This window comes from Mycteria americana, chromosome 18 (assembly GCF_035582795.1).
Source record: "Mycteria americana isolate JAX WOST 10 ecotype Jacksonville Zoo and Gardens chromosome 18, USCA_MyAme_1.0, whole genome shotgun sequence".
NCBI lineage: Eukaryota > Metazoa > Chordata > Aves > Ciconiiformes > Ciconiidae > Mycteria > Mycteria americana.
In genome coordinates, this window is record NC_134382.1 from 2,726,284 (window position 1) to 2,745,605 (window position 19,322).

Here is a 19,322-nt window from a genome sequence, read left to right on the forward strand (position 1 = left end):
TCCCAACTCAGTTACTAGCTGGATCTCAGCACTCCTGACTAATCTGGACTGTTTCTCCCATCACTAAACACATCCTCCCTGCACACCCTGAGTCCTTTAGTGTCCAATGCTCCCTGCTGATCCGCTGAGCCCATCCTCACGCTCTTTTCTTGCTCTTCTGGTTTCTTATCCTCATTTTATGAGCACGCCTAATTTTCAGGTGATCAGCGTTATTGTAGAAGTTACCCTCTTGAACTCTCAGTGGTTTTAAATAGAGCACAGTCTCACCTCTGGAAAGGCTTCAGTGCGAGAACTGCATTCTTGTGCATTACTGTCCTTCTTTACAGACTTCCAGTGAATTTATTTCAAGGAAAGCATGTAAGTAGACAACTGCAGCTCTGCCGCTGCCCATTAAGGTTTTTTTACCACAAAATTGCAGACTTTGCTTCTTGCAAGCATGAGAAATATATGCTTAGAAGTTGGTAGTCCTTTAGATTTAGAGAAAACCAGGAATGTCCCGGTTCTAACCCATTTTAATTCCACCCAAACGGCCACAAGGCAGGTCTCCTCCCAAGGCTGATCACCGCTACCGCTTTCACCTCCCCACCCTCACTGCCCACTCCTCCTCCAGCCTCTTGTACCCAAGACACACTCAGAGAGCCCTGCTCGTGCTCGGTGCCACGTGTCTCCTTGCCTTTACCCCCCCAGCAACCTACTAACACCCACGATGGAAGGAAAACCTTTGTGAAACCGCTGCTTTAGGGACTGCTACAGTACTTATATTTTTGAATTGTGTTTCTGAGCAGAGTTCTTGAAGCATAGGTCCACTGGATCTCTCCTGGAGCAACAGATGCTCTCTCCAAAGTTGTTACCTCGTTTCTCCTTCATCCTTTGCCACACAGGTTTCACCGTCCACTTTCAATACCAGCTGATTGACAGCTCTGCCGCCCAGTCATAAAAACAGAACATCTTATTTTCTGCAAAGCGCCATTCCTTCCGTCCAACAATTCAAAAGAAACTTCGAAGAGGCAGATACAAGAAAGTCTTTTATATACAGACATATATACCATTTCTCCACCTCCCGGTTCTCCCAGCCCATGGGACAGAAATAAAGCAATATATCCTTTCCTTCTTCAGACACTAGAACAAATAGCATCCTTTGGAATGTTTTCACTTCAGTGTATTTTTCTTTTTTCAAAGCAAGCAACAATAACCATTACCAAGCTGTAGGAAAGTTACATGGTTTTGGACGGCAGCCTTTCCCACAGCGTTCCACTGAGGATTGTTTTATTTACCTGGGACAGAGAATCGGTCCGGTTCCACTCCCCCTCTAGTACAATTTCACTTGTTTCATTCAGAGCCGGTACTCAGACTTTCTTCTCTATAAATGCGGTATGTTGGCCCTGAAGATAGCTCACTATCTTTTCCTCTATTTCCATGCCTTGCGCTATTTCCTCATCAGAAAGAGATAACGGAGTCTGTGAGTCTTTGGTTACGATAATAACAGAGGTTCTCCGGGACTCCAGGATATTTGCTACCACCACTTGGTGACGATATTTCTCCAGAGCCTGCCGTGATTTATCGATTAAGATCAAGGGATCCGTCTCCAGTTTAAAGGAAATAACAAATGCCTCTGGGGCCCATTCTTTGACGAGAGGAGACAGCATTTTTGGCACCATCTTCATTGTGATCTACATGGGGGAAAGACAGCAGAGAAAAGTTTCAGCAAAAACATTACGATGCATGTTAATAAGGGGGGCGGGCTAGGGAAATTCCAGCTTCATTTCACGTGATTTTTACACTGGGAAGTTTTCCAAGGCAGTATTTGGTCAGATCTCACCAAACAAGGTTAAAATGTCACTGGTATGCACTGTAAAACAATTAAATTATCAGTCTGGTATTAACAGTAAGGAGGGTGTTCTTAAGCGATGAAGCAGGCCCGCATAAACATTTTGTTACTTAAGAGCTAAACCCCACTCTGTTTATATAACATAAGCAAAGGAAGAGGAAAAAAAGAATTACAACTGCAGAAGTCTGAGTTTTCAGCTCTCCAAAATCCAGGCCCCTCATCAAATCTTAATCCTTCTTTCTAGCAACTTTTTAAGGCACATGAAACATAAATATGCCAAAGTGTGGAGAAAAAAAGTAGGAGCCTGTTCTCCAAGCTTCTTAACCTCTGGGTCTGCCACTGGGAATCAGGCAGGGTCTCATTTTTCCTATGCTAACGATAAAGAGTTAAGCCCAGCAACTTGTTAAAAGCTAATTAAACTAAACAAATTTGGTATTTCTTACATACAGAGCTCTAGCTCCACCTGCTCCCATAGCTAAAAGGGATCTGGGCACAAGACACGCGCTACACTTTTGGGCTGTTGTCAGTGTTAAGCAGAAAGAAGGCAACACAAGCACTCCGGCAGCTGTCCGAGATCCAGCATCCACTCATCTCCATGCTGTAAGCATGTACAGCTTTACAGGGATATTTCCACGGGATTCTGCTGCCACGGAAATGCACCCTCCCATTCGCAGAGAAAACAGACGCTTTTTTGGTCAGCGAGCCATTGCTCTGCAGCCTTTTGCAGGTCTCCTTCACAGCCAGTGACCCTGGCAGGGCGCTGGGAGGGGAGCCGTACCCAGGGGTGCCTCACCTGCAGGGGCCCCTCCGAGGACTGGATCTTGTGCTCAGGCATCTCCGAGGCAGGGATGTAGAAATCCGACACGGCGGCTGCCAGGTAGAACATGACGCTGGAGCCTGCAAGAAACACAACTGCAGTCACCCACGCCGCCGGCACGTACTGAGTGGCTTGGCCCTCTCACCCCAGAGACCCCCGGGATGGACCAGAGCCGGTTGGGCTGCCAAGCCCCCCTCACACCAACTAGGGGAGCCCAGGGCCCCCCTCAGACACCCCCAGCACTGTCCTGAGCAGGGCAGCACTGACCCCACGCACTGGGGTCCCCTCAGACACACTGTCACCCACCAGGGCCTCACACCAAGCCCCCACGGACGACCCAGACCCTCATGCCAGGGTGCTGGAGTCCCCACGGGCCCCCTTGTCCCCTCAAGCCAGAGCCCCACAGTCACTGGGGCCACCTTGTCCCCTCACACCTGGGCCCCGGGGCCACCTTGTCCCCTCACGCCGGGACTCCCCCCCCGGGGGCCGCCCCGTTCCCTCACACCAGGGACCCCCCTGTCCTCTCACGCCGGGGACCTCCCTGGGGGGCCGCCCCGTCCCCTCACGCCTGGGCTCCCCCCGGGGCCGCCCCGTCCCCTCACGCCGGCCCCTCCCCGTACCGAAAGGCGCCAGGGCGCGGGCGGCGGCTCGCAGCAGCGCCAGGTACTCGGCCAGCCCGGTGAACTCGATGGCCAGCAGCGCCCCCGCCTCGGTAGCGCGGCGGTAGTCGCGGAGGGCGGGCAGCAAGGCGGGGAGCGCGGCGGGGTCGGCGGCCACGCCGGGCGGCGGCCCGGGGGTGAGGCGGAGGGCGTCCAGCAGGGCGGGCCCGGGCGGCGGGAGGGCTCTCGCCCAGGGGAAGGCGGAGCGGGCCCGGTGCAGGAAGCAGACGCCGTAGCCGGCCCCCACCAGCCGCTCGGCCGAGGCGGCGCCGCGCCGCCCGCTGCTGAAGTTCTCCAGGAAGCGGACGGCGCGCGCCTCCAGCGGCACCTGCGTCCCCCCCGACGTCACCAGCGCCACGCGCCGCCCGCGCGCCGCCTGCCCCGCCGCCCAGGCCCGCACGCGCGCCTCCGCCGCCGCCTCATCCGCGCCGCCCGCCGCCATGCCCGCCCCGCCCCGCCCCTTCCGCCGGAAGCGCGCGGCCCTGCCCTCGCCGGAAGCGTCGTCTCGGCAACGCGGCGGCCGCGCACGGAGGGGCGCTGGCGGGGTCCCGCCGCTGCGAGCTGTGCGGGGCGGCGGGGCGGCTCCGCTGCGGCCGCTGCCGCCTCACGTACTACTGGTGAGAGCCCCGCTGGCTGCGGGGACGGGGGCGGGCCCCGGGTGAGGCCCGGCGTGAGGGGACGAGGTGGCCCCGGGGCCCGGGCATGAGGGGACGAGGTGGCCCCTGGGAGGAAGCCCGGCAGGCAGGGGCGAGGCGCGGGGAGAAGGCCCCGGACGAGGCCCAGGAGGCAGTGGACGGCAGGGCCAGCCCCGGGACAGGGCAAGAGGCAGGGACTAGCCCCGCGGCAAGGCTCGGCACGCACAGAGAAGGCCCCGGGCGAGGCGCGGGAGGCACGAACAGGCCCGGGACGAGGCGCGGGGCACAGGGAGAAGGCCCCGGATGAGGCCCAGGAGGCAGGGCCAGGCCCAGGACACAGGGACAGGCCCAGGGCAAGGACTGAGAGACAGGGACAAAGCCTGGGACACGGTCTGGGACGCGGGGACAGGGCAAGAGGCAGGGACTAGTCCCGGGATGAGGCTCAAGACACAGGCACAAGCCCCAGGACAAGGCTTAGGACACAGGCATGAAGCCTGGGTGGCAGGGACGAGGCCTGGGACAAAGCTCAGCAGGCAGGTATGAGGCCCAGGAGGCAGGGACAAGACCCAGGATGGAGCCAGGGAGAAGGCCCAGGACGAAGCTCAGCAGGCAGGGTAGCGGGAACTGGAGCGGGCACGCTCAGCAATGGCTCAGCTGGAGCGTTCCTCCTCGCTTCCAGCGGTGCCCCCATCAAATAGAGAGCAGTGCAGTGAGCTTTCTAGATGTCTGCACAAATATCTTCACTTGCACGGGGTCCTCAGTGAAGTCGTGTTAACTGTAGAGTTAATTGGTTTCACAATGACTTGGGGTTTGTTTGGCTTTGGGGTTTTTTTTATGTACCGCAGTGCTGAAAGCCAGGCATTTGCTCAAACCTAACTGTATCGGGAGTTTTGTGAGTGATTTAAATAAGGTTTTAACGTACAGAATCATGGTCACTTGGCAGGACAGCGCTGTGTTCCTGTTCGGGAATATCAGGTATATATTGTGTACTCTGTGAGCAGACTAAGGGCTGGTGGCTGTTCTGACTAACTCTTGCGGTGAAAGTCCAGAAGATACAACAGGCAATAATCTTCCCTCACATCATTTTCAAGCAAACAAAAATGTCATTCTTCCCTTATTTTGTTAGTGATGTAGGTCATCAAAAAGCTGACTGGGTTAGTATCCATGAGCGAATATGCCAGCTGCTGATTCCAATCCGTACGTCCCTCCCTTTTCTCCTTTCTGAAAAAGAGAGAAAACATGGCACGGAACAGCTGGTGAAGAGGCAGGTATGTACAAGAAAAATGAATACCACTTCAAATTGCTGCCAGTGAAATTTAATTAGATCTCTTCTTCCTATACTTCGATGTGCATAGTGTTGGGAGGGCACCTCACTGGTTGATCGGTACTTAGTTGCAGAGCTTTAATTTTTTTTTTTAAACAAAAACTCTATAATAAGGGGAGTGGGAGCATCCTCCCTCCAATTCTACGAGCCTCTTGCCTTTTTTGCAGTCCTTACTCAAAGTCCTGAGCTTCCTCAGGCAGCGGCAATCCTGGATCTCCCGCCTTGCCAGGTAGTTAGTCCATCTCCCCGGTTAGTCTGGGATCCAGCTGAGTTTTGCTTCTTACAGGCTGTCCTCGTCCTTCGCTGATGAAAGGGATTCCCCTTTCGCCAAGCAGGGGGCAAAGAAATAAAGTCCTCTCCCTTTGTTTACCTGGCCAATTTTAAACGCCCTTTCCCACTAAGTACGGTCTTTCATCTCTGCTTTTTGGCCTCGTGGGCGCTGCAGATGTGCAGCTCCTTTCCAGCCCCAGTGGTTTTCAACTCTTTTTGTTTGTTTGTTTATGGGGTGGCAGGATCTGCTTTTCCACAATGTTGATAAAATAAAATAACCCGCCCAAATACATCTGCTACTTAAAATTCTTGCCCATAAAAATAAATTATCCTTCTATCGTTGCATAACTCCTATTCGCAGAATAATAGGACTACAGAACACCTGAAAGTGAGCTGGTAACAGTAAAATGGTGCCACTGAGAAGAACATCATTAATCTTCTGGATTTTACACCATGTATTCTTTTTAAGGTTGTTTCCGGGCCAGGTGCTAGTACTTTGGTGACTGGCTCGTTGCTGCAGTCTTTCTTGGGAGCATCCAGAAAGAGAAGGTCTAAAAGGGGCGGAACCTGCATAGACAGAAGTCCCGCTGGGTGAAAGCTTGCGACAGGCTTTAGGCAGCAGATTCCTTTAGGCTTTGTAGGAATTAGGCACTGACAACCCAGTTTGGTTTTGAAAATCCCATCTGTTTGAAAATCACAGGCAAGATTGTTGACCAAAGTCCAAAGAAGGTGTGTTAGGACAGTTATGTCTTTACCTACATACTGAACACTGATGTCAAAAGCATCTGTTACTACATCATTGATTTTATAGCAACTAAAGTTATGCTATATACACTACAAAAGACCATGTGACTGCCAGATCAAGGAAGTACTCCTTGATTAGCTGGAAGTTAATAATTTATTTTTATTAGGTCACGGGGAAGACAGCAGGAAGACGAGGCTGGTGGAGAAGGGAGAGTCACTCCTCTTGACTGGAGTGCACACCTAGGTTAGCAGACAGCAACTGCAAACGTGCAGCTTGAGTCGAGGCTTGGAATGGCTTCATGGGAAAAGTCATAGAGAGCAGACGCTGACTTTTTCTCAAAATAGAGATTTTTATAGGATCTTTAACAACCCTATTTATTACATTTGTTCTTTGACCTTTGTTTCCAGACTATTTAAATAAAATAGATTCTGGGAACGGTACGTGCCGGGAACGCACTTTGTCTTCCTTCTCTCCTAAGAAAGGAGTGAAAAAGCAGAAACACCTTGTTTGTTACCCGCTTGCTTTCACAGCAAGGCTGCAGCTCCTAGCCCACAAATGAAATCTGCCTTTATGTACAGCAAGGTATAGGGTAGACAACGCTGGGCCTAGACTGGCTGATGAATGTTGGAAGAGCGGTGTGGAGAGGGTAAGATTATTTACTGCCCCGTCTTGGTGGCTTCATCACATTTCTATACACAGAGCCAGCAAAAATGCTGTAAAAAAAGGCCTTTGGAGCTCAGGGAAAAGCTACGTAGTCTCACGACGATCGGAGAAAAAAACCTTCTGCTCAAAGGCTGCCCAGAGGTTTATTATTTTTTGAACACCTCTGCTGTACTTCACAAACTCCTGCATGGTGTTTGTTTAGAAAACACACAGCTTGAGCCTCAGTCAGGACACAGGAAAGCTGTGCACATCAAAATGCCCTGTGGCCTAAGGGAAGGTGCACGAAGCTGAGAGCCAGGAGGTTATGAGTTTCATACCTCGTCTGTACTCCAAAGCTTTGTTGATAGAAATCTGCTTTTGTCAACATAGCCGGGGGGTTGCCTGCAGACAGTACTTCCAAACTGACAAAACTCCAAGTTTCTGTTTGTAGAATAGCCTCACCTGCCTGCGTGATGTCAGCTTACCACAGCCCCTGGGTACGGGAAAAGATCCATGCCTCAGCCAGTTACAGCAGTCCTCCAGCACCCATGCTAGCCCCGCCAACTGCAGGTTTCCACTCAAACTGACTGGAAGCCTGCCTTCTTCTTTAAATTGTCGTTTCTTCAAGCGCGCCATCGTTTTTGCTGCCTGTGAGTGAGTAAATGAATGTGGCACCGAACCCCGAGTGTGTTCCCAACCCCCTGCGCCCACCTGGAGCAGAGCTGGGGTCCTCAGCCACCTCAAACCCCAACTGGGGGAAACGTGCGTGGGGGCACCTTCAGAGAAACCTCTGTAATTGCAACACACATGAAAAGAGCCCAAAGTGCGCAGGCCTGGGGGTGTGAGGCTACACGAAAGATGAAAAACAGTGCAGGGCCAAAGCTAACGATCCCCCCAAGGCTTGTAACTGCGCAGTCTTAAATATTCAGTGCTGCAGGGCTTCTGTTGTCTCCTGCCCTTTCTTCTCCTCCTGGGAGCTGTGCAAGAGTCTAACCCTTAGGCTGTCCTCACTGCAGATGTTTTAAGATAGCTTACATCATGGGAAGTAGCGATGATCCTATTGACAAGGGGTAAAAGAAGAATGATGCTGATCTCCAGCACCTCCCCAGATGACAATCTGCTTGATACCCACATGCCAAAGCCAGTGCCAGTTGCGACAGAGAAAGAGTGGCATGGACAGAAGAGGCAGCCTGCTAAACAACAGCTTTCATTACTCCTTGCCCTGACCACGTGCTGACTTTCTCCTGGGCACCACATGCTCCCCCGAGATGGCTTGGTTTTGGTGCGTGCCTTTTTCAGTCTCTACATGCTGGTAGCTCAGGGGATAGAGAGGGGATGACCGCTGTGTTTTCTAGCTCTTGGCTCTCCTTGCTGTAGCAGGATGCTGTCACCCTGGGGTGTGTTCTTCAAAGCTCTCATTTATCCAGAAAGGTTGTCCCTTTATCTCAGCCAGGACCTCCTGGAAACATTCACAGGCTGTCCTTGAGGTTGCCTGTCCTGAGCTGTTCCTTCACCCATGGCATGACTCTCTCTGCCTCTCTCTAAGCACTTGAAGCTCAGCAAAATGCCCAAGCCTGGCCTCCAAAAGCACTGCAATTTGTTTTTTCTGCCCTCTGCTCAGCCACAGCTGTAAGACAGAAGGCAACACAGAGGTAAAACGGTACTTTCTGCCAGCGCTCACTGCACAGGCCTGCCCGTGCCTCCTAGCAAGAGAAGAGCGAGTGCCTTGCTGACTTACCACAGCAGCACTGCTAGGCACACCAGCAACAAGATTTCTTTCCAGGCAGCTTTCCCGTTGCACCACTTGTGTGAAAAGCCAATGCAGAAGTGTTGGGAGTTGGCAACAATTACGCTGAAAGCAAAGAGAAATAGATAAATAAGCATCCTGGCTCTTTTTTGCTGGCATCCCTCAGCACATTGTAAGGGCACAACATCTACAGTTGGCGTAGAGCTCTCGGCAATGAACAGGCATTCAAACGGAGATACGGTTATGGAGCTGGTGAATAGATCAGATGCTGCAAAGGGTGAAAAGACCAAATGCGGTGCAGACTACTAGAAGCAGCAAAAGGCAGGAAGCAACTATACGTACGGGAAACATGATGGATTCTGACAACAAACAGAAATCCTGCAGAAGCTGCTTGACCACCAAACCCGCCTTGGGTGATGGATATACACCCAAGGAGTGTAATGCTGTCCATTAGGGTGTTCTGATTTTGACTGGCTTTCCAGACTCCGTGCCGAAAATACCAGGCCCAGAACTGGCCGGGAGAGGGTGGGAGGAAGCTGCGGCACCACACGAGGAGCTCTCTCCTCGCTTCCAGACTGCGTCTCCTGCAGCTTGGCACCAGCTTGGCAAACCATACACTCTGCTGCCTGCTATGAGTCACCGTTATTACCATCAGCAAAAGCCTGCCGTAGCCCCTTTGTCTAATCTTTTCTATGGTCTTGTGATGACCATTTTCTGTGCTTCACAGCTTTTATTGCTGCAGCCTTATTAGCCCTTTTTCGTAGGCATAAAGGATTCTTCGTCTCATAAGACACCACATGATCTAGGAGGATGTCCAAAGCTGTTCCTGCTAGAAGTAGGAATGAAAGCCAGGCTCTAATATGACAGCTTTAATTTCCATCTGTTAATTACAGACACAAACAACATTACAATCCCTGTTTTACAGTTTGCAAACTTGAGTGTATAAAGAGACCGTGTGTTTTATTTCTCCTTATCCTCTGCTCACTCGGTCCCATTACTATGTTTCCCTGCAGAAATACATCATCGATCTCACGTACAGCACAGCCCAGGAGTTTGTTTCGGAAGGAAAGCATAAAGAAGCAATACCTGCAGCTTTGCATGCGCTGCGTTTCAGTACTGAAGTGTACGGCTCAAATTCTGTGCAATTGGTGCCTGCTTATCTCCTCTTGGCTGAGGCCTCCACTGGCAAGTATTGTCTAAATAGTAAAGTTGGCAAGGGCAAGACCTCCCATGGGTCAGGTTTCTGGTTTCCTTTTACCATTTATCAGGGAAGGACCAGCTCTGTGTTTCAACATTGTGCCATGCCTCTGCCCTGCCCTGCCTCAAGGGCATTTCAGAGAGATTTGAGAAGTCACACCCCGCCCCCCTTTTTCTGTGTGGGTTTGGGGAAAAGAATCGCTCATCGGTGATGAGAGATCAATGAAAGCAAATGAAATGTTTTCTCCATCTCTACCGATTCCCACAAGAGAAGCAGTATGAAAATCCATTCTTTACCTCTGTGGCTTCCTATGACTCTCAGAAGCATTAAATTCCCGAGGGTGGTTGGTTGCGTTCTTATCTCAGGGAACCAGCAAACATTTCTGAGGCCATTGCATCAGAGGAATGCCTCAGTTCATTCACAAAAGCACTCTCTGCCTGAAGCGGAGCTTTTTCTCGACTGTATGCTTTATAAAAAATGTCAAATTAGGACTCTGCATGTGGAGAACTGCCCTCCTCAGCTGCAGACGTAAAGGACTGAGGAATCGCTGTAAATCAATGCCATTACAGGAGCGCACACAATGCTTTGCTGGCAGAATTGAACTATCTCAAGGATTGTCGTAAATGGTGTGGCGAGAGAAGGGGAAAAAAATCTCATGAGTAATTCTAGTGTGATAATACATGAGTCATTAGTGCCTGCCTGTAGCTAACCTGTTTTGAACACGTGTTTCAGAGATACTGAATGCAATAAACAGTTTCTGGCTTCTTTGGTAGCTCCAGACAGTCAGCCTGTCTGTAAATTAGATTCTGAACACCTGCTCGACTAAGGAGCACTCAGGAGAGAAGTGGGGAGCCCACAAACTAGGTCTCCGTATCAAACTTCTGCGAAGGATGAATGGGCAGTATTCTCTAATTTTCTGAATTAAAAAATGCTCTTTATTCTGCTTATTTCTATGTGTCATTTCAGGTGTTGGCCATCTTCCGGAGGCATCTAAGTATCTCTCCCAAGCTCAGTGGATTGTCCTCAGAACTCCAGACTGCAGTGTTGCTGTTCAGTGTAAATTACATCGTAGTCTGGGACTTTTCTATGCTGCTGAAGGAAACTTTGAACAGGCTTTATATCACCTGGCCAATGATGTAAGCCAACTCAAATACAGAAACGCTTCAATTTTTCTTCTCTTAACGCTTCCAGATCGACATGAAAACCCCAGCAGAGAGATTTGTAATCCTGATTTTAGGTACCGAGGGGATACATGTTGTGAACACTGGAGCTGTCTCGATCTAAGACACCTGCATATCCATGTGTTACCAAAGTTGTGTTTTACCAGTTATCCTTATTCCCTTGACATATACCTTGTCTTTACTGCATCTGCTTATAAATTTATCTGTCGGCTTGGTTACGGTCCCGAGATGAACAGACATTCCTACCCCAAACTGGTATAGTTGCCTTTTATTCAACAGATAAGTTACTTTGTATTTTGGCTGTTATTTTCCTCAATACTTTTCTATCAGACAGCAGTTCTCTGTCAGCCATTATTTAATGAATGCCTTATTTAACTACTTAAGTGTCTGGTTCAGTAGCGTTTTCCCCAATTCAGTCTTTTTAGCCACGAGAGCAGGTTGTCAGATTTGAAGTGGTTATTGCCAGCTGTGTTCCTGATGATGCTTTGCCTGTCATTTGATCCCCCAAAGGCAGATGAACTCCGCGACATCCTATTTATGTCCCGTGTAGACTAAATTTATCCACTGCAGAGTGATGTATACTCACTACTGTTGAATTTGATAGTAGCTTTGTGTGGGCGTAAATGATGACATACGGTTGAGGAGAATGAGATCCTTTCTATTATAATATATACAACCCTGTCTTTGCTTAGTCTGTAAACCTTTTGGGAGAGATTCTCTGCTGTGTCATAGTTTTTTTAGGTACCCTGAATCTGGTGCCTGAAAGGGCGTCAGGTAATAGTTTTTTGCTATTAGCAAGTCACTGGTCTACGTCGGAGCAGCCCGAGACCTGCCTGAACTTTGGCTGCGTGTCTGAGATCTGCTGAGAGTCACACGCCAGCTCAGAATAGCTGGAATGCACCACTGCCTTCCCACTCCCCTGGCTTTGCTGGGGCTTCGGGGGGAGAAGCAGGCGCCACGGGCAGGACTGGAGAGCTGAAAAGCAGCAGCAGGTTGTGCATTTGAAGACGTGAGACATACGGGTTGCACAGTGAGAGGAGGAGATGTGGGGAACCTGCCCCATGCTTGAACGGGGTAACACGCTGTGATAAGGTTCCTCTGCCCCAGCGAGGCAGAGGCACTGATTTACAGTGATTCCTTTGCATAAAAGCCATTCCTTTTTTGCATTACTTTGCATAAAACCCAAAATACAGCTTTTTTAGTACCACATTTTACAGTCATAATCAGGTATAACCAAGGGTATAGTTACGCAGAAAAAAACCTGAATGCTTGCAATATTATTAATCCATAATTAAAAATTTCCCAGATTTGGTATGAACATTAAATTTCTGCTTTTTTTTTTTTTTTAATGTCGATTTCAGATTTACCTTGCTAGTTCTACATTTGGACTAAAATCTATTGAGACCTCTGGAGGGTATTTCCACATGGCTAATGTTTTCTTTCGCCAGAACAAGATGGACATAGCAAACTCGCTGTATACTGAGGTTGGTAAAACCAAAGGTCATCCTCTATATATTTCCCAGTTTTTTTCTGTGCTCTTTCCAATGTTTTTCCTGTTTCTGACTGCCTTTAATATGATGGTGACCATATCAAGTGCCAGCGTTGCCTTTTAGGATCAATCTCAGAAACCCTTTTCATACTTAAATATTTCTCTGAGTTAAAACCAGGAGAGAGAAATTCTGTACTCGGTTAAAAATTGTTATTCAAGTGGTCTTCAATTTGGGCAGCCAAACCTTGTTAAAAAATAGCTTTGCTACCAAATACCCTGTGCCAGAGGTTAAAGAGAGTCCCACAAGTAGAGAGGGTCGCCAAGGAGTTTCCATAGCCAGGGAAGAGTTGCTGAGCAGCAATGGGATACAAACGAGCCACGTAAAATTTACACTGAGAATCAAAGAAAAGTCGCACTGATAAAAGACTGTCAGAACAGAATGATCAAGCAAGGGAAGTAACAGTTACCTAATCGCGCTAATAACTGGAAAAAATGAGCTTTCATTTGTTTAGCTTGATTTTCTGTGGAAACGAGGCTTTGGCAGCTGTGCAGTCTGCCTCCACTCCCCTTGCAAACTTCAACCAAATTTGCTTTTGGTTAACAATTTAGTTAGATTTCTTCAAGTTTGATGAAAATTAAGAGTCAGATGGAGAAGTGAGCTTCCAACCACGGCCGCTGCTGGGAGAAGAGTGGTTGGATCTCTACGTGAAACATCCAGCTTGGCAGCAGCCAGCTCACTAACCAGCAGGCACTCCGGTTATTGTGGTAGGGACGCGCATTGCAGGACACATTGTTTATAGAACAACTAGTTGCTAAATAGCGTGTATTCATACAAGTGAAATAATTCATCTGCTTCCTGATAGGTAACTGACATCTGGCATGCCTTTCTTGTGAAGTCAGTTCAAGCGCAGGAGCAAATTCTCAAGTCACAACCGGAAATGTCTCCGTTCACCGAGGACAAGGAAGTCAGTGAAGACCGTATGAGTAAGTACCACTATTGCGCAGAACCGTTTGGAAGACGGGATTTTAAAGAATCCGTACATCCCACTGTTCGTATTTACAGCGTTGGGTTTTGCGTGGCGTTTCTGTAGACCGAATTTAATGGGAATCACGGGTATTTCTGATGTCGATGCTCAGTGGATTGTGCTGGATAAAACAAACAAGGCCACTTTAGGAATGAGGGTGTTCAAGTGGAAACACAGCTTTGCCCTTTTTGTTTACGTGCTCCTTTTCACAGCGCCCTTGGCAGGGACTGTAACAATACAAGATTTTGCCTTTCAGGATTCAATTCCACTTCAACATTCTCATTTCTCTGCAGCTCCTTTGTCTCCATTTAATTATGGGAAAGTGACATTTCATCTCACTTAGGCAGGTTTACAACTCTGTCTTCTGAAGGAGTAGGACACGATGGAATAGCGTGTACTGATAATTGGATGTATTAATCTGGAGAGCACGCTGGGGAGTCTCTCACTAGGACATAAAAGTGCACAAAGCATTAGGAAGTACGTTAGTGTGCATGGTACTGCCCTACGCTCCACTGAAGTCAGGCTAGACTCTGGTCCTTGTCTTCTTTCTACCATCTATGCTAATAAGAATATTGTCAGAGAAGAGAAACGTTTCTGCAAATCCCTTTACCTGGCATTGTCTCCACCCAGTAGGAACCACACCAAGACAGGGCTACACGATACCATCTTTGGTTATGCCGGGCATATGAAAGTTGCTCTTTTCATGCAGCTGTTATGACTCCACATCCTTACTAAAGGCTAATCAACACAATTACTGACTGGATGAAAAGATATCTGTTAATGGGTATGGAATTTGCATGGAGCTGGGATACCGCGTTGATGCTTGTAGTAGAAATGCTTTGATGTCTAGAAGAGATAATTGGACAGTTTTGAATACATTATCTTGCATGCATACATACATCCGACAAGATTATTTCATTCTCCGTGCAGCTGAAGCCCAGCAAGCAGAAGCAATCCGAGTACTGAATGCAGTATTAGATGTCAGAGAACAGGCACCAAAGCAACAACCTGGGGAAACTGCCAGAGTTTTGCATGCTCTTGCCATGCTTTATTACCTGAGCATGGATTTATCAAAGGTAAGTTTCGTCTGGTGAAAGGGTCCAGGAGGGTTGCCTAACTCTGCTTCAGTGCTCGCCCCATCTCACGAAGCCAGTTGCCTCTGATCACCTGGCGCCTCTCCTGAGTCCACAACAGCCTCGGAGCGCTGGATGACCGAGGACAAAGCTGCCTCAGTAGCTCTGCGTGAAGCCAGCTCGTGATCTGCGCTCTGTCGAGGCTAATAAAGCCCCTTGGATCTGTTTTGGTCTCTGCCAGGCCATCCACAGCGAATCCAGTAGTTACCCACGTTTTCTGGGTTTGTCCTTTATCTGGGATATCCTGGCAGTGTAGCTGCCTGTCACAGGCTGCATTTAGACATCAGGTCAGATGTTATGCAGTCAGCAGGACATGGGCCTTGCACGTATCTCTCCTTGAGCCAGACTCCCTGTAATTACCATTATATACTCTATTGGACCCCATAATTCAGTTTTGAATTTGCACCCCTGTATTTTATGGCTAAAAAATTCAGCTGCGACTGCTAACTTCAGAGTGCCCAATTCCCTGCCTTAAAAATCATTGATTTTGAGGAATTGTTGATTTTGAGTGACCATCTGGAAATCAGGCCTCTTTGTTCAGGCTGAGCACTCGAAAGCCCGAGTTTCTTCTGCCTGTGTTTTGGAGGGTGGAAATACAGATTACTCTTCATTGTATCAGAGAAAGCCATGCTGGTGTGAGTCAGTGTTTGGAAGACACAAAGAAACAAATTCAAATTAGAAAAAAGGCACAGCTTTAGAATTGCGAGAATGTCTAATCCCTGGAAGAGCTACTGAGGGACATGAGGTAGTTCAGACCGAGTCAATACAGCTGGTTTTTTCCTGAAATAGCTTTGGGAATGTTCAGATGAGCTGCTGTGTTGCATGGGAGGTAACGATCTCCAGCGCGGGGGGCTGGGGTTAGTAATCTCTTCTGTCTGCACCACCGAATCCTGAATATGATATCTGTTGGCAGCTTTACTCTCTCCTGTAAAGCAGCTTGTGCAGGTCACCCTCTGGAGCAGGCGGCTGAGCGGCTGGAGCCTGGACCTGCTCCAGTGCAGCGATTCCAATGAGCCTCTGCAGGTATTTGAGCTACCCCTTGAGAAAAGCCAAATTCCTGGCAATTACCTTCTCTTTTCTGTTTCACTCCAGGCTCGTGAGGTGGGGACGAAAGCCTTTGACCTGCTGAAACAACTGCCCCAACAAGACTCTCTAGAAGCCATCGGTCATTTGTTAAAGTTGATTAACTCCAAGCCTTCCTACACAAAATAACGAACTCTTTCTGCCAGAGCCAGGTGTTTGGCTAGGTGATCTGTCTAACCAGGCTGCTGAAAATAAAAAGCGTTACAAGCCGGAGGTCCTTTCTGCTGCTGCCATCTTTCCAGACGTGTCCCTTTCTGCCTCCAGGTGTTTGAAAATCAAACTTTTTGGTTGGAGTTAGTTTTCACGCGCTGATCAACCTCTGTAGAGCCTTACAGAATAACAGCGTGAGGGTGGGAAACAAAAGCACAACCAACACACGGTGCATACATCATTATCTAATGATTTATGAATAAGCGAACAGCCTCTTACCTCCTCACATTGTCTGTCCAGAAGCTAAGACCAGCTCAGATGTGTTTGTTACTGGTTTCCTCAGTTTGCCTTCCAGTTTGGCGAGGGAGATACCAGGGAGGGACACAGGGAAGGTCTTCACTGCATACCTGACTTGGGTGGTTGACACCTGCTCCCCAGGACCTGGCTGGGCTCGATCAGGTGTCGCACCTCTCTGCAGTGCCCCTCCGCCTCCAAATCTACGTCCTCTTTTTTTGCAGAGCTTTAGGGGAGTCTCGTAGCTCTGGGCACCGAGGGACTCACTTGTTCCACTCGTGGAAGAACTCGCACCCAGGAGTGACCACAAGAACAGCATGAGGGACCGTAAGCAGTCTTGAGGGAAAGGATTAAAAGGCCAGCTAGCTCCAGTCAGAGCTTCCAACCTAAAGGAGACGTGGTTTCCTCATGGCTGAGAGCTCGCCAGCACGTAGGCATCCCCTTAACTCTGACGCCAACCTCAAGAGGAGGAAGTCCCCTGTGTCACCACACGCTTCTGCCCTCAGACCTCCACTGCGCACACTCCCAACCTGCAGCTCTCGTGGGCTTCTGCAGAGAGGAGACTGGCAGGGCAGAGGGTACGCGTGACCCTCGGCGTGAAGGTAAAGAGACATTGGAGAAGGGCGAGAGGAGACCCCGGGAGAGCGAGACAGGACAGAGTCTGGCTGGTGAGCTCGCTCAGACGCCAAAGCATGTGACGGCCTCGCACAGCTGGGAAAGAGGTTAAGGGAAACTCGCCCTGCTGCTAAGGTCTGAATTCAGCTGAGCTTTAAGCCTACGATTAAGTCTCATTTACTTGAGGAGGATTTATGAGTGCATTTAATTGCCTTGCTGAATTGGGATGGAGTCAAGTACGCTTTTTAAATGCTTCGTCAAGCTGGGACCTGAGCAATTAGAAGGGATTGATGCTGTCGGTAAAGGGAAAGCCTCCGCTTCAGCCGGTGTTCATTACACAGGGGGAATGGCGCTGGTCGGGGTGCACAAGGGGCCCCAGGGCAGACAGGCTTGGGGGACGGGTGGGAGACCTCCGAATACTCCTACGGGAGACATTGCTGGAGACGTCCGTCCTCATCAGGTCTCGCCACAGCCAGACCGACCACCTCCACGGGACGGGGGACACCGGGGGGGACTGCGCCTGCTGGCACAGTGCCTCGGGACGCGGAGGATTTGGGTCACTGTGGCCGGGGATTTGGAGTTGTGGGCTCGATCGTGGCAGTAATCCCCCGGGACGCTCTGCAGCCAGGCTGAGCCTGCCCGACGTGCCAGGCCAGCGGCTCGGTGTCACTGCTTCTGGCTCTTTAATGCCATAAAAGACGGCGTGAAAATTAACTTTGCGTGGAGCTGAGCGTCTCCAGGAGCAGTGACGGGCAAGGGCTGGGAATGGAAACGTTAGTGCGGGCGATGAGAAGAGCCCTGGGCAAATAAAGAACATTTGGGGGAGCTTTAGAAGCTTTTACAAGAGCTGTTTCCTACGACATGCTCCGACAGCCATTTCCAGCACATGCACTTCAGGGCAAAGAGATGTTTCACTAAATAGCAAAAAAGCCTGAAGTGACCAAGATCAGCATTTCTTTGCCCGAAAGTGTCCAGGCTTGCAGCTTGGCACCTTGTCAGTTCAAGGGGAAAGGAAAAAATCCGCCAAGCAGCAGCACCCTCCCTCCCTGCCTTGCTCAGGTGCTCGCAGCAAGAGGCGAGAGCTCCGTCCCAAAGCAGACGATCTTCACGGCCCCACGGGCAGAGCCGGGGGCAAGTTTTGGGGTCCGGCGAGGGGACGGAGCAGGTCAAAGCTCCAGGCAGGTACCCCCATGGCACCAGCTCCAGGGCGGTGGGTGCCAGCTGGGGCTGCTCAGGGCAACTCAAATCCCGTCGTACGCCCAGGGAGGGAGTTGTTCCCATGGAGGAAAAGCTCTGCAGGGACACGTGCTCGCCGGCCGTGCTGCGGAGAGCCGCTGACCCGCGCCTCTGCGAGCCCCACCGCCGCCGGCACGCCTGTTTGGCCGCACCTTGCTGCGTGGACAGCTCCGGTCCAAGCGAGGAGCCCGAGCAGGAGCAGAGCCACTCTGCTCCCAGCAAACCCCAAATTCAGGAAAGATGCTGCAAGCCACGTCCCCAAAAGCAGGGCTCTGAGCTGTGCCGGGCCATGAATTTCCCCATCACAGCTTAGGAGGGAGCCCGGTCAGGCCTGGCTCGAGGGACGGCGTTTTAGGCACGAACATGCCAGGAGGATGCGGGGATGGCGGGGGCTGCAGCACTCCGAGCTTCCCCATCCAGCAGCACATCCCGCAGCAAGGACCAGGCAGAAGAAACCCCCCCTGCCCACAAGCATGGATCGAAGGGAAGGGGAAAGCCCGGCTAAGCCAAAATAAAGGCACAGGACGCGGCCGGCTGGGTCGCTGCACACCTCCTCGTTTATTGTCAGCACGCCACACACCTTCCTCTTGGCACTTATTGTCATGTATTTTTTTAAAAACAAAAAAAAAAACCCCAGATGCGCACGCTCCGCAGGCGCTGTGCTGCAGGGAGACGCGGCGAGTTTATCACAGGGTATTTTTACATAGAGATTTTTTTCCCCCCCCCTCCTACCTTTATCTTCTTTCAAGTGTGGTCAAGTGTAATCACTTCCAAACCAGACAAATAAATACAAAAAAAAAAACCCCTATGTAAGAAACTGCCTGTGGCTTCGGGAATGTGCCAGTAGCTCCCACAGCAGCTGCCCGCAGGGGGAAGGGATGCTTTTTGTGAGGGGTTGGGGTTTTTTTGTCAGTTTTGCTTGAAAAAGGACAGTGTTTCTCCTTTCTTTAATATACTACAGCCTGAAATTCAGTGCAATAGACACCACTACAGTGCAGGTAATGAACTATACAAAAGTCCTCCTAACCATGTACAAGCTTCCTCTTAGTCGCTATAGAAACTAGACCTGTGCATCTGTACCTTTTTGTATACATTATACAACGTGAATATACTCCAAGAATATTTACAGTACTTTGCTTGTCAAATCAGAACCGCTATAACTTAAACGTCTACTATTAACAACCATTGAACAAAAATATATATAATATAAATATCTTCCAGTCTATACACAGAGCAGGAAATGGATGTATC

The 19,322-nt window shown here is 49.9% G+C and overlaps 3 protein-coding genes across 4 annotated transcripts in view; 1 reads left to right on the top strand and 2 right to left on the bottom strand.

Annotated features, from left to right (window-relative positions):
* The window catches only part of CCDC30 (coiled-coil domain containing 30), a 39,899-nt gene extending 38,981 nt beyond the window's left edge, over nt 1-918 (bottom strand). The window contains exon 1 of one of the 2 annotated variants that reach the window (XM_075520568.1): nt 757-918. In XM_075520568.1, the coding sequence (XP_075376683.1) occupies nt 757-799 (43 nt within the window). In that variant the 5' untranslated portion in view covers nt 800-918. The remainder of the gene's footprint in view (nt 1-756) is intronic. The other variant, XM_075520567.1, reaches the window with a different exon arrangement.
* Nucleotides 919-1,012: 94 nt separating this feature from the next.
* Nucleotides 1,013-3,757, bottom strand: PPCS (phosphopantothenoylcysteine synthetase). The gene is made up of 3 exons (XM_075520633.1): nt 3,266-3,757; nt 2,622-2,725; nt 1,013-1,670 (listed from the first exon to the last, which is right to left on the bottom strand). The coding sequence occupies exons 1-3, from the start codon at nt 3,744-3,746 to the stop codon at nt 1,347-1,349; spliced, it is 909 nt and encodes a 302-aa protein (XP_075376748.1). The 5' UTR covers nt 3,747-3,757; the 3' UTR covers nt 1,013-1,346.
* A 4,130-nt stretch (nt 3,758-7,887) lies between these two features.
* Nucleotides 7,888-15,990, top strand: ZMYND12 (zinc finger MYND-type containing 12). The gene is made up of 7 exons (XM_075520635.1): nt 7,888-8,202; nt 9,681-9,852; nt 10,832-11,001; nt 12,408-12,530; nt 13,399-13,519; nt 14,491-14,636; nt 15,786-15,990. The coding sequence occupies exons 1-7, from the start codon at nt 8,176-8,178 to the stop codon at nt 15,903-15,905; spliced, it is 879 nt and encodes a 292-aa protein (XP_075376750.1). The 5' UTR covers nt 7,888-8,175; the 3' UTR covers nt 15,906-15,990.
* The last annotated feature ends 3,332 nt before the right edge of the window (nt 15,991-19,322 follow it).

Bases quoted from the DNA above. Each gene is read 5' to 3' on its own strand.
- PPCS (XM_075520633.1), bottom strand. From the start codon at position 3,746: ATGGCGGCGGGCGGCGCGGATGAGGCGGCGGCGGAGGCGCGCGTGCGG. The intron at 2,726-3,265 runs GTACGGGGAGGG...TGTTTCTTGCAG, and splicing joins CCGCGCCCTGGCGCCTTTCG to GCTCCAGCGTCATGTTCTAC. The intron at 1,671-2,621 runs GTGAGGCACCCC...TCCCCCATGTAG, and splicing joins CCTCGGAGGGGCCCCTGCAG to ATCACAATGAAGATGGTGCC.
- ZMYND12 (XM_075520635.1), top strand. From the start codon at position 8,176: ATGCTCCCCCGAGATGGCTTGGTTTTG. The intron at 12,531-13,398 runs GTTGGTAAAACC...GCTTCCTGATAG, and splicing joins CAAACTCGCTGTATACTGAG to GTAACTGACATCTGGCATGC. The intron at 14,637-15,785 runs GTAAGTTTCGTC...GTTTCACTCCAG, and splicing joins TGAGCATGGATTTATCAAAG to GCTCGTGAGGTGGGGACGAA.